This window comes from Aptenodytes patagonicus, chromosome 2, assembly GCF_965638725.1.
Source record: "Aptenodytes patagonicus chromosome 2, bAptPat1.pri.cur, whole genome shotgun sequence".
NCBI lineage: Eukaryota > Metazoa > Chordata > Aves > Sphenisciformes > Spheniscidae > Aptenodytes > Aptenodytes patagonicus.
The window spans coordinates 162,715,444-162,727,811 of record NC_134950.1 but is presented as its reverse complement, the minus strand read 5'-3'; the positions used below and the strand labels follow the sequence as shown (position 1 = coordinate 162,727,811).

At 52.4% G+C, this 12,368-nt stretch overlaps 1 protein-coding gene across 1 annotated transcript; it reads right to left on the bottom strand.

Annotated features, from left to right (window-relative positions):
• Positions 1-1,133: 1,133 nt before the first annotated feature.
• Positions 1,134-11,110, bottom strand: SHH (sonic hedgehog signaling molecule). Its single transcript, XM_076332368.1, has 3 exons — positions 10,598-11,110; positions 5,563-5,824; positions 1,134-1,981 (listed from the first exon to the last, which is right to left on the bottom strand). The coding sequence occupies exons 1-3, from the start codon at positions 10,904-10,906 to the stop codon at positions 1,275-1,277; spliced, it is 1,278 nt and encodes a 425-aa protein (XP_076188483.1). The 5' UTR covers positions 10,907-11,110; the 3' UTR covers positions 1,134-1,274.
• Positions 11,111-12,368: the final 1,258 nt, after the last annotated feature.

The following is a 12,368-nucleotide window of genomic DNA, read 5'->3' as shown; positions in this document are numbered from 1 at the left end:
AAAAGTTATAAGCAACACATCTAAATAAAATAATGGGCACTCCTTTAGGCATCATGTTTCCTAAACCAATAAGCAAAAAGGAAAAAAAAAATGGGATGCACCAGGAACTCTTAGTTATTTTATACTAACCAGACTGTGCATGGCACATTTTATTTCTATAAAACTATTAAAACTATTACAAAATATTCAAAAATACATTTTAGTAAATTTACAGCAGTTATTTCTCAATTTATTAATGCAAAACATCCTTTTCTCCCCTCTGTAAAAACTACCGTCTCCATCATCACAGAATTGCTGCCATGTGCGCTTTTTAAAAAATATTATTTTCTAATAAATTTCTTTTTGAAGTTAAAAATAACAAAGTTTCTTACGGTTTTTGCAAATAAAAAGTTTGTGTAACAGTCTTGACTTCCATGAACGTGGCCAAATGGTGTTTTTACAAAGCAAAACATGGAAAACAATACAGGAAATGACGTTACATTTGAAACTATTTAAATTAAAATAATATATTCTCATATTTTACACTATTTCAAAAAACGAAATGTGATTCAGTTAAGTATTGATCTCTCAAAAAAATCTAATTTACAATTCTGTGTATAAAAATATAATTTACGGACCCCCATGAAGTTTGTCTTTTTTTTGTGTTTGTTTGCTTGCTTGTTTTTTTAGACTTGCTGAAATGAAGGAGCAATGTAATGGAGAGATGGGAAAGTACAGAATTTTGCTTTCTGAAAGTCAGGACACACGTGACATGTAGAAAAATAGACTCTGCGCAGTTTTGCTTGGCCTCACAAAATAATTTTTTCCCCTGTGAGTACAGTTCACATGATAATAAATTATCAAAGAAACTATTTAAGGCTCTTGAAGGTCCGGTTCATATCATTTAAAACATCTATTCAAAATACCAAAGAAATAAATATCCAGGAGAGGAGGAAAAAAAAAAACCAACAAACAAAACAACAAAACAAAAGAACAAATAAAAATATATATATATTTATAAACTAAACAGAACAGGACTTCCCGGGGTCTTTGTTTCCCTTAAAGTCTACTTTGGACTGTCCTACTTAATTATTATTATTATTTTATTATTATTATTTTTAAGTCTTAATCCGTGCTCTCTTTTAAAAATATGTATTTTTTTTCCTTTTTTTCTTTTAGGTTTTTCTTTTCTTTTTTTTTTCTTTTAATTTTTTCTCCTTTCTCTCTCTCTCTCTCTCTGTGTCTCTGTCTCTCCCTCAGAGGCTGGCGGGCAGCCGGGGCAGCGCGGGATGCTCTCAGCTGGACGGCACCACCATGCCCAGTGGGTGCAGAGAGTCACTATCCAGCACCCAGCTGCCGATGCGGTAGAGGAGGCGAGAGTACCAGTGGATGCCGGGAGTGGCGGGGGCACCCACTGGGGCCCCCCCGCCGGAGGGGCAGAGAGCGGCCAGCATCCCCTGGAGCAGGCGGAAGGGAGCGAACGCCCAGTGCGCCCAGCTGTGCTCCTCGATGACGGCGTAGCAGGAGGCCAGCACCCGGTTGATGAGGATGGTGCCCTGGGCGGTGAGCGGGGCGTATGCCCCTGAAGCCTCCTCCCGCAGTGAGACGCTGTGCACGGCCGCTGGCAGGAGCTGCCGCCCGCCCTCGCCCAACACGTAGACCCGTTGGCCCGGCCGTACGCGGCTGGCGAAGAGCGCCTGGCTGCTGGGGGTCCCCTCCTGAGACTGGTTGTGCTGGGGGGCCACAAAGAGGAGGTGGGCGGCCGTCAGCAACAGCCGGGCCCGGGGCTGCCGCGTCTCGATGACGTAGAAGAGCTTGTGGGAGCCGTCCTCCCGGTCAAGGAAGGCGAGGAAGTCGCTGTAGAGCAGCCGGCCCTCTGCGTCGGCTGCCAGCACCCTGTCCCCGGGGCTCAGGTCCTTCACCAGCTTGGTGCCGCCTTGCTCCAGGTGCACCGTGGCCGAGCCAGGGAAGCAGCCCCCCGATTTGGCTGCCACCGAGTTTTCTGTGCAAGGAGAGAGGCACAGCAAGGTTAGAGGGGGTACCCGCCAGGCCGGGGCATGGTGGCACAAGGGGACACGCTGCTTCCCCAGCCACCCCAACCTGCCTGAGAGGCACGGGTGCAGGATGCAACCTCATTCCCCTCCGAAATTCCTCCATCCTCATCTACGAACATGCCCCGTTTGCACTCAGCAGGTCAAATGAGAGTCTCCTTCCTGCCAGATTTGAGCCGGTGCATCTGCCTCTGTGTTAGGAGTTACAAGGGTGGTTTGTCTCATTAAGGAAATGGGCCAAAATATTTCCGCTGAGAAAGCTGTTCCAGAACAAATCTCTTCTGGAAGAGCTTCCCACTTGGCTACTGTTTGCCCTGCACTGACACCTGATGCCAGATAACTCGCAGGCTTTCAAAGCCAGGCGGTTTTGCTGGCATAAGGGTTCTCCTCTAGGCAAGTGTCCGTGCTCGCAATACTCAAGGTCCCCACGCAGCTCCTTCTTACTCAAGGAGCCCATCTAGGGAAGCAAACAGCAGAGAGCAGGAGGAGGCTTTGCCCCAAGGAGCACATGAATTTGCCCATCGCCCCACTGGAAAGCAGCAGCCCAGATTGCCCAAGCCCCCCTCCATCGGCCTGTGCATGACCCCACGCTGCCCCCAGCCCTCGCTGCCTTCCTGCTTGGCACGGCAGCTGCTGGGGCACACATCACCCTCCGTAACACCACTGCCTGGCACTTCCAGCACTCCAGTTCACTCCTCTTTCTGAAAAAAAGCATCTCCCTCGCCTCTCCCACCCCACTGGAAGGAGGATGCTGTTCCCTGTCCCAGGGTGTGTGGTCCCCATGCAGCCCCACGCCTGTGCCAGACCCAAGCACATCCCGCCTTCACCTCCTCCAGCTCTTGGAGTTACTCAGAGTTTAGATACTAAATGCTGTCGCCAGCTGCTGCTGCTTTCCAGTGCTACTGAGAGGAACAACCGCAGGTTTAAAGAAAGCAGAAATAGCAATGAGACTTTAAGTCTTTCTTGCAAATCCCTTTCTGGAAGCTCAGCCACGTGCGGGGTGGTGGGAGAGGACCTCTGCCCTGTTCCAGGCTGGTCTTTGACTTAACCGAGGGACTCTACAGTGTCCCTAAAAGCTCTGATTTTCTACATATTGGGTAGTAGCCCACGATATGTCACGGTAGCAAGTGTCTTTGCTACAGCTGTTGACATTCCTCATCCCTCCCTTGCCTTCCCCTGGTTTTTCTTAGTTACTCCCTATGCTAGTTCAGAGTCCTCGTGATTTATCTCCTAAAGGCAGGCAGATTTTATATTTTGCCTCTGTGGCTGGTACTGAAGCTCTTATGATTTAAATAAATCCTTGGAATGTCTCCTAATGACTTTCTCACGAAGGACAGGAAGGGTGAAAATTAGTCCGTTATTGATTTGCTAATGACTTTATCACTTCTCCTTCAGAAATGAAGCAGCAAGATCTCCAAGGCCTCTTCAGGGAGGACATGGCAACAAACAAGCTATGTGCTTTATGTGGAGCCCTCCGCTAGCAAACTACACCTTCCTACAAGCCGGCGGTAAAGGTCTGGCTAGAGCTTTGTTTGCATATTCAGGGACTTGATGAATAGATCTAGTAGTGTAGCAGCTCTACAAACATGCCAGTGAATTGGCAGAGGTGTGAAAATCTGCTTCTTTGAGCAGTGCTTGTTTGGGTTCTCTAATTAAAATCCAATAAAGGATCAGCATTGTCATTCTGATTCATGTAATAAATGCAGACACTCTTGGAAGAGAGGACACTTCCATTTTTTTCCCAGCTTCTTCCCCCCCTTTTCTCCCCCTCCCTATTTGTTCAGGTGCAGAAACCCTATGTGCCAATTCACACACATACTCTCCAAAAAACCCAGGACCTTCCAAGCACTATTTGCACAGCAGAGCCACTTTTCCAAGGCACTCAAGATCTGTATTTGAATTTTAAATGTAGAAGCTTGCTCTAAATACTTGCTGTAGCGCATTATCAATGTCCCTTTTACCACCCCTGCCTCTCCCTCCTCTGTCCTGGTGACAATAATTCAGGCCTTGGGGGAACTCTTCTTTGCATTCCAGTCTCCGGGATCATACTTTTTGCAAACAGAGATCTAGATAAAGAATCTTCCTGCCTGGCATTATGGGGTTTAATCTTCTCATAAGATGCTCTGTCATGAAACGAGGTTTGGACAGTTTGAAATCAGGCTGAGCGGGTGGAATTCAAGCCTGCTCCCTTGCAGCCCGCGTGGTACAGTCACACGACCCTGCCTGACACCCTCTAAATACTGCCCCCAAGTCCGTGTGTGCCGAATCTCAATGAGCAGCTTGGGGTAACTCCTCTCCTATGAAATACCCGTGGGGGTGGATTAAGGGGTGCGCTTGGGCTAAGGTCATCGCGCGCCACAATCGGACACCTTGCGCTGTAAAGCCCATCTTCGCTATTGAAAGGGATGTTTCATATCACTGCACGGCTGATAGCTTTGCAGGGCCTCTTTTTGGCTAGAAAGGACCGGGGAGCTGAACAAAAGCAGTAGCAGGCTCTCAGGACAAAGCCCGAGCGGGCCGGGAGAGGTGCTACCTCAGCTCAGCCCTTGGGGAGCTTTGGGCTGGAGCGGGGGCATGAACCCCTCTTGCAGACAGGTGTGGCGAGGCCAGGCCGGTTTCCCTGCCGTGGGGGTGCTGGTTTCGAAGCAAACGGCTATATTTAAAGAAAGCCCATTATTTTCTTTTGCAACCAAGTGTTTCTTGACACTTCCAGTGGGCTGCTGGGCTAGAGGATGCTATTAGAAAGCGCTTTAGCTGCCATGCAGCCCGGCGGAGGGAGGCGGCGGGGGGGGGAGGGCACTTGCCAACTGTTTTGCTCCCTAAAAAAGTATTAAGAAAATGAACTCGGCGAGTCGGGGATTTCTTGCGAGCTGTTCCCGGGTTGAGACAGCGTGTGGCGTTGTAAGCACAGGGGAGGGGAGGGGAAAAAATTATATGTATGTGTATTCCTATCTGGGAATTTCCTAGCGGCTACCGCTGAAGAAGGCGGAGGACCACGTTACTTATTTATTTTCCTGGCCGGCTCCCACTCGGAGATTAGCGATCGCGAGTAAGGCGTGCAGCCAGCCGGGCGGCTGGAGACGGCCACTAGTGTTTGTGTTGAACACGCTCTTTGGATGGGGAAAGCAGCAAATCCCACGGTGGGAGGAGAAGGGTGTGTGGCTGCGGCGCAGCGCTCGTGGGAAGGCTGGGCAAGCAAATCACCCAAATAAAATGCTGTCAAAAAGTGCTGCAGCTGGCTGGGCTTCGCCCCCTCCCTCCCCCCCCCCCCCCCCTTCCTTTCCCCACCCCTGCGCCGGCGGGATCACTAAGAGGCGGGGGGGGGAGGTAGGCTGCGCCCTCGGGGGCTCCGCTCCGCGACCCTGGAGGAGCCCCGAAGGGGCGGGCAGGGCTGATGGGGACCCTGCGGGGACGGGGAGGAGGGAGCCCGGGCGGCACCGGGCAGGGCGGAGAAGGCTCTGGGGGACTGAGCCGTGGCCCGGGGGTGTCCGCCCCGACCCCGACGTGCCCCTGGGCAGGCTGCCCGCCTTACCTGCTTTGACGGAGCAGTGGATGTGCGCCTTGGACTCGTAGTAGACCCAGTCGAAGCCGGCCTCGACGGCCAGGCGGGCCAGCATGCCGTACTTGCTGCGGTCCCGGTCCGAGGTGGTGATGTCCACGGCGCGGCCCTCGTAGTGCAGGGACTCCTCGGAGTGGTGGCCATCCTCGTCCCAGCCCTCGGTCACCCGCAGCTTCACCCCGGGCCACTGGTTCATCACCGAGATCGCCAGGGCGTTCAGCTTGTCCTTGCAGCGCTGCGGGGATACGAGCACACGGGGAAGGGCGCATTGCGGGGGGGCACTGCTGCAGCCAGGAGCAGACCCCCCCTTCACAATCCATCCCCCCCAGGGCCGCATCCTGCCCTCTCTCCACAGCCAAACCCGCGGTAGTCGTGTCCCCGTCCCCCCGTCCCCCCGCCAAAACGCGCCGCAGGCTGGGCCGAGCCAGGTCTGAGCATCTTCTCCCCCGCTGCCAGGGAGGGACGGGGAGGCAGGTGAGGAGGAGGATGAAAGTTGGGGACACGGGAGGAAGAGGGGGTGAAACGCCACGAAGACCTACCGGGACGGAGCCGCCCCCTCTCCCGGCACCTGCCGCAGGGGCAGGGGGACCCCCCCGCCCCACCACCGGCGCTGGGGTGCGAGTGTGTCGGTTCAAAGCCACCTGCACGGAGCAAATTCCTGCCGCTAAGTGCCCTGTCCCCTTTCCCGAGAGCGAAGTTTCTGCCGAGAACAAACACTCGCCATGTATCTCGGAGTCACGGATTCCCCCCCGGAATGTCTCTACGGGTCTTTTCAGCTTAATTCTGTGTTGAAAGGGGTCTCAATACATGTTAACAGCCTTTATGTGCTGGAGGGAGGGGTGGGTTTTTTTTTTTTTCTCTCCCTTCGTCCATCACTCATTAGAGCCCTCAAAGCAGCATGGGCTGGGAGCATTCACTCCGCTTCAAACATACATCGGCGCTCGCCTACAAAGCCGAGCAAATCCATACAATAATATAGCTCTTAGTGGGAAGATGAAAAGCAAGGGAGGGCCAAGGAGGGAAGTTAAGCGAAGCAGGGATGCTATGCAAGCTAGGAGACCCTTTGTGCGGAGTGAAACGTTTCCAACTCCGTGGAGAAGCACTACAGGGTTTTCCATCGCCCCTCCAGAGCCACCGGCCTTCCCTGGGGCCGAACAGGGCCCTGCAGGGGACCGAGGGGGACCGAGCGAATGAGGGGGGCGGGATGGGCGGGGGGAAGGGGACTGCAGCGGTGGAGGGGGGTGAGCTCTAAATGAAACCCTGAAAGTTTGGGGGGGGATTCCTACCTTAGCCAAGGGGGGGGATAGGCATGCCAGCGGCAGGGGAAAAGGACTCACAGCCCCCCAGAAATAGGAAATCAGCACCGAAAGCATTGAAAAGCGCTTGACTAAAGGTACAGAGTTGGAAACACACACGTTGCCAAGTTTTTCCCCCCCTTTTTAGAGGAAAATAACTCGTGGATATACACGATGTGGCTCGTTTGATGCAAATATCGATGTGGATTAAAACCACGGTGGGATGCAGTAAAGTGCTCTTCCCTCACTTTTGCTGGCCTGATTGGGATGCTTGGCCTTCTGCAGGACCGTTCTTCCCAGTGTGCTCCCAGCACGCCCAGTAACAGACCGCAAAGGCCCCCTTCACAGCTCCCAGAAAGGCAAAGCCCCTCCATTATCCCGACGACGCTACTTATAGGGACGTGACAAGGTTGCTCAACGAGAAAGTTCCCGTGTGTCTATCAACAGCCATAAAAAGCAATTCCAGCAATACACAGGTCCCCGAGAGCTATAAAACGCAATCGTGAGCTCACTTTGGACTCTTTGGCCTACCGTCTCATGGAAAGAGCCGGGTGTTTGGGTTTCAGCACCGTTCCCGGCAGCAAAGCGCAGCAGCACAAGGAAGTTGAGCTTGGTTTATTTTTTCTCCTCTCTCCCTCGCACACCTGAGAGGATGGATACGCTCCTCCACTGATTTACAGGGGGAAGGGGGCGAAGGATCAAACGTCTCAGCTACTGATAAGGCGACAGCCCTGCGCGACACGGCGGTGTCTTGCCCCGCCGCTGCGCACGGGGGGCAGCGGGCGCGGAGGGGCGGGCAGGGGTGCGGGCAGCGGGGCGGGCAGCGCCCAGGGGCTCCTGCCGCTGCGGCCCTGCCAGCACCAGCTCCCGGCTCCAGGCGAAATAAAGAAGAAGAAAACACGTCCTAAAGGACTTTCCTCCCTTTTATACCGCCTGAGCTGGATTGTCAGAGTCAAAAGCCGTGAAGCCCAGACTATTTATTAATTCATTGGGTCGTGTGCCACAAATCAAGCCCAATTCTGTTCAGCCACCGTGAAGCTCAGCAGGGCTGCCTCCACTAACGCTTTGTGTGGAGGCAAAGTTGTTCAACAAGCCCTCTCCTGCCAGCTCCTAATCTCTTCACAAATGAATTGCTTGAAGGAAACACTTAACAGGTACCTGTCAGTGTAAACAACCTGGTGGGCTTCCTAAATGCCAAGTTGATCTCTAAATTCCTCACATCACGCACCGGTTGTGTGCCTGCATTACACGAGATTGCTATTTTATTTCGTACAAATTCCAGCTTTATCATACTGACCTGGCCTCCTTATCTCTCCCCCGGATCCAGCCAATGGCTGGGGTGGGGGGGAGGGAGGGGAGGAAGGGGGGAGCCTTCAGCAAACTGCTGTTGTCACCTGCAAAGTTGAGAACCTGACTTACCTACCTCTGTTTGCGTTTCCCCCCCACCTTCTGGAGTTAATATTAACTAGCGGCTAATGCATTCGGCAACTATTCCGCAAGTTTAACGATTCCATTCAGGGAAGATCTCTCCATGGTTGAAGGGCTCGCGAAGCAGGCGTTTAAAGGCTGGGATTTAACGAGAGGTTGCCGGCCGAGGGAGAGAGGGAAGGAGAGAAAAGCAAGGCAGGGAGGCCGGCGGCAGGACGGCACCTCGGGGCGCTGCGGACCCGGCCGTGCCCGGGGGAGGGTGGGCAAGGGCAGCCCCTCCGCCCCCTCCCCAGCCCCGCTCCGCTTCCCCGCTCCCTGCCTCGCCGAGGGGTGGCGGAGCCCGGCTCGGTCCCCCCACCTCGCTCCCCTCTTTGCCGCCGGGTACCCGGCGTTGCGGCCTCCCCGTCCGCGCTGCCCGCAGCCCACCTCCCCCCTTTGTGTCTAAGGCACGGGAACAAGCACTGAAGGAGAAAAAAAAAAAAAAGTATTTGTTTTCGTTTCGTTCGTCTGAGGGAAGTTGACAGAAGGTCAGGAGTTCAGATGCTGCCAGCTAATGCAGCGAGAGCGGCCAGCCGCGTAGCCGGCGCGGCGTGCCCCGGGAGAGCCGCGGGGCCGGGCTCAGCCCGCACGCCGCCCCCGGCCCGCAGCCCACCTCTCCCGACCGTCTCCCCGCTCCCCCCCTGCCCCGCTCCGCCGCGCACACGCACCGGCGCAGCCGCGCAGGGAGGGATGCGCCGTGCCCCGGCGGGAGCCCGTCTCCCGCGGAGCCGCCGCCGCCGCCGCCGCCGCCGGGCTGCGGAGGGAAGGGTGAAACCCGAGCCGCCGCGATCGATACGCGAGGGGAGTAAGTGGAGCTGAAAATGCGAGAGATGCGGCTGACTCGCCGCACGCCTCGCACCGGAGGCAGCGAGGGCGGAGGACCGCGGGTGCGCAGGGGGGCGCGGACCGCGCTGCGCCCGAGCGGGGGACCGGCACCCGCTCCGCTCCGCACCCCTGCGCGGGGCAGCGGCGGGCAGCGGGCGGCGGCGGCCGGGCAGAGGCGCGCCGCCGCGCTCCGAGGTACGGTGCGATTTAAGGTGGTCGGGAGGAGATGGTGGCGGCCGCCGGTCCCTCGCCCCGGGAGACCCGGCAAACGTGCGGAAAATCAGGCCGGGGAACGGGGAGAGTTTGGGAAATTCCACCCCCCACCCCCCCTTCCCCGCGTCCACTCCCCGCCTAGTCCTTCCAGGCGAGTCCTGTTGTAGCACTGAAGGTGGGGCTTAAATGTATTAATATTAAAAAAGCGCTGTTGACCTATATTTGGAGGAAACCCATTTCCAGTGTCTAGATTGCATGTAGTTTCAGAAACTCCGGGATTGGCAGAGCAATCGACTTCACCGAGCTCTCTGTTGAGCATGAATAATAATTATGAGGTGACTCTCGGAGAGGTTCTCTCTCTCTCTCTCTCTCTTTTTTTTGCATAAAATGGTTCCGCAATCTGATTCCACCCGAGATCCAATATTTACCCAGTTGTAAACCTTGTGCCATCAGATTTTTTAAAACAGAAGGTGATGCAATGCCGATAAGTTGCAAGTCCCTCCCCTATGGAAGTACCAGAGCATTGGTGGCGAGCATCCTTAAAGAAATATCAATATATTTACGCTCTGATGGGCACAATTGCAAATGATGGTATTGCAATACGAGCTATATAATACGGAATCAGGAGAGGAATAGTCGATCCGGCTTCAGCTGCCTTTTGTGAGTGCACGGCTACATGCCTACTAAATTTAGAATATGCTCGCGAGGAAAAAAAATAATGACGGCTAAAATGAAATGAAGAAAAAAAAAAGAAAGAAATTAAATAAAATATATATAAAAAAATCAAGTCAGCAGGCGTAGCAACCGAGGACTACGTTTGTAATAATGAGTGAGTGGCCTGGCGGTCACTATACACTTGGGGTCCTCTGAGCTGTATGCAATTCGTTTGATCAAAGTGCATCCTTGGGGACAAATGCAAACAGCAATCTCTAACCAAGTTACAGGGAACGCCATGGCACGGTAATGACTGTAAGTATCACACAGATTCCCCCACCAAATATCTAGATAGCTCCAGCTCCAGCCCCTGCTAACTTGTCTGGATAGATGGTATTTACATTCAATGGGGGAAACTAGCCGAGTTTGGAGGGGCGGGGGGAGGAGGGGGAGAGGGAAAGGGGGGGGCTTTCAAAAATACTAAGACAGATGCGTCCTTTAGGATTGCTCAGAGAGGTTAACAAACACAAATACAGGTATCTCTGTGGCTCTACCTGAGTCATCAGTCTGTCAGCTCCCGTGTTCTCTTCATCCTTAAAAATAATGTCAGGGTTGTAATTTGGGGTTAGTTCTTTAAATCTCTCGGAGTTTCTTGTGATCTTCCCTTCATATCTTCCACTGGCCCCTAGGGTCTTCTCTGCCACATTGGGAATAAACTGCTTATAGGCTAAAGGGGTCAGCTTTTTGGGGTGTCTCCTTTTTCCAATGCCCCTGCCTGGTCCACAAGTCAGCCCAGAGGAGACTAAAAGAGCGCAGATGAAGCCCACCAAGAGAATTCTTGTCAACAGCAGCATTTCGTCCATTGAATCCAATTACTTCAAAGCTCTCTGTGCCTATCCCTGGCTGTCTCTCTAGAGCTCTCTCTCCTCCTATGTCCTTGTCTGCTTTCTGAATCGTATACTATCCACCGATCCCTAGCAAGACAGGTGCTGGAATGGCAGGCTTTAGGTCGCTGATAACGGAACACATCGGAGTTTGGTCGGGAGACAGCAATCGAGAGACAAAAAAAGGGTCTGATTTTAATGGTAGCAAAGCAAGACGCTTGTGAGAGGAGTCTGCCTTTAGTTCTATATTATAGCTGCCAGGGCCGAGAGCTGATTGGCCAAGGCGAGACAAGCTTGTCTTCTGATGTTTTAACCCTCAAAAAGGCAACAAATTCTTGAAAGATTTTTTTTTTTTCCTTTTACCTGAAGGGCTTGGAGCTGAGAGGGGTGGAGATCGCGCTTTCTTGGGATAACATCAATTACACGCTGGGTTGTTTTTTTTTTTTTTTTTTTCAAAAACTTTCTTGGCAGAATGGTACATTTGTCAGCAAGAGGAACAGATGCCTCTGTGAAAGAGAAAAAAAAAATAAATAAGATTAGCAGGCTGCCTCAGTGCAAGTCAAGTTTCTAAGGGCAGTTGCGGTTAAATAAAATGCCGAATTATCGGGGAGCCGTACAAATAGAAACATATTGGGGAAATATTAACGCCCGGGGGGGAATAATGCCATTTAAGAGCGCACCCACCTAAGTGGCTTTGTAACAGGTTTCTTCCCCTCGAAAAGGGAGATTGCTCTCCCTCCTAAAGACATACATTTCTAAACACACTCGCCTTTTAGCTGACAAATGACTGCTTTAAAGGCACAAACAAGTAAGTCTGATGCGAGGCGGCAGTTATATGAAGTTAGCGTGTCTGACTTGTGTATCGCACAACTGCAACGTGGAGAGACCTAAATGGCACTTTTTTAAAAAAAAATAAAAGCAGGACTAACTTAAAATAACGTTGTACCTTCAGAAGTGCATGAAAAGTCAACTGATGAAAAATAGATGGTCTCCTGAGCACGCTGGGGCTATATTCTTTGTTTCTTTGGTCGAAGTCGAAGAGAAGCGGTTTAGACTCTTACACCTCCTTGCGGGGTGTCATTAAGTTTTTAAGAAAAGCATAGTGTTGAAAGCATCCGCAAACACAATTAACAGAGATCGATCCAAGCAAAGTGAATGGAAAGGGGATAAGTTTAATGTTAAATTAATTGTTATCTCATGCAGCGTGGCAAGTGATGTCTTTATCCCGATCTCCAAAAGCTACTAATCAGACAAAGGTGTTGAGAGACGAGCAAAATTGCAGAGATGGGGCAGATAGAGCAGGTTAGACAGAAAAGCAGAGTCCCATATGAACAAACACTTCTCTGCCTGTAAAGAGCTCATTTACTTTTGCTCCTAAGAAAATACAATTTGTCCTAGGATCTAGAAAGTTTCAGGAGTTTTGTAAGAGTTCTTAAAAATG

Excerpts from the sequence above, each read along its gene's own strand:
- SHH (XM_076332368.1), bottom strand. The coding sequence starts at position 10,906 with ATGGACGAAATGCTGCTGTTGACAAGAATTCTCTTGGTGGGCTTCATC. Across the intron at positions 5,825-10,597 it reads CTGACAGACTGATGACTCAG|CGCTGCAAGGACAAGCTGAA; the intron begins GTAGAGCCACAG and ends GTATCCCCGCAG. Across the intron at positions 1,982-5,562 it reads CCACTGCTCCGTCAAAGCAG|AAAACTCGGTGGCAGCCAAA; the intron begins GTAAGGCGGGCA and ends CTCCTTGCACAG.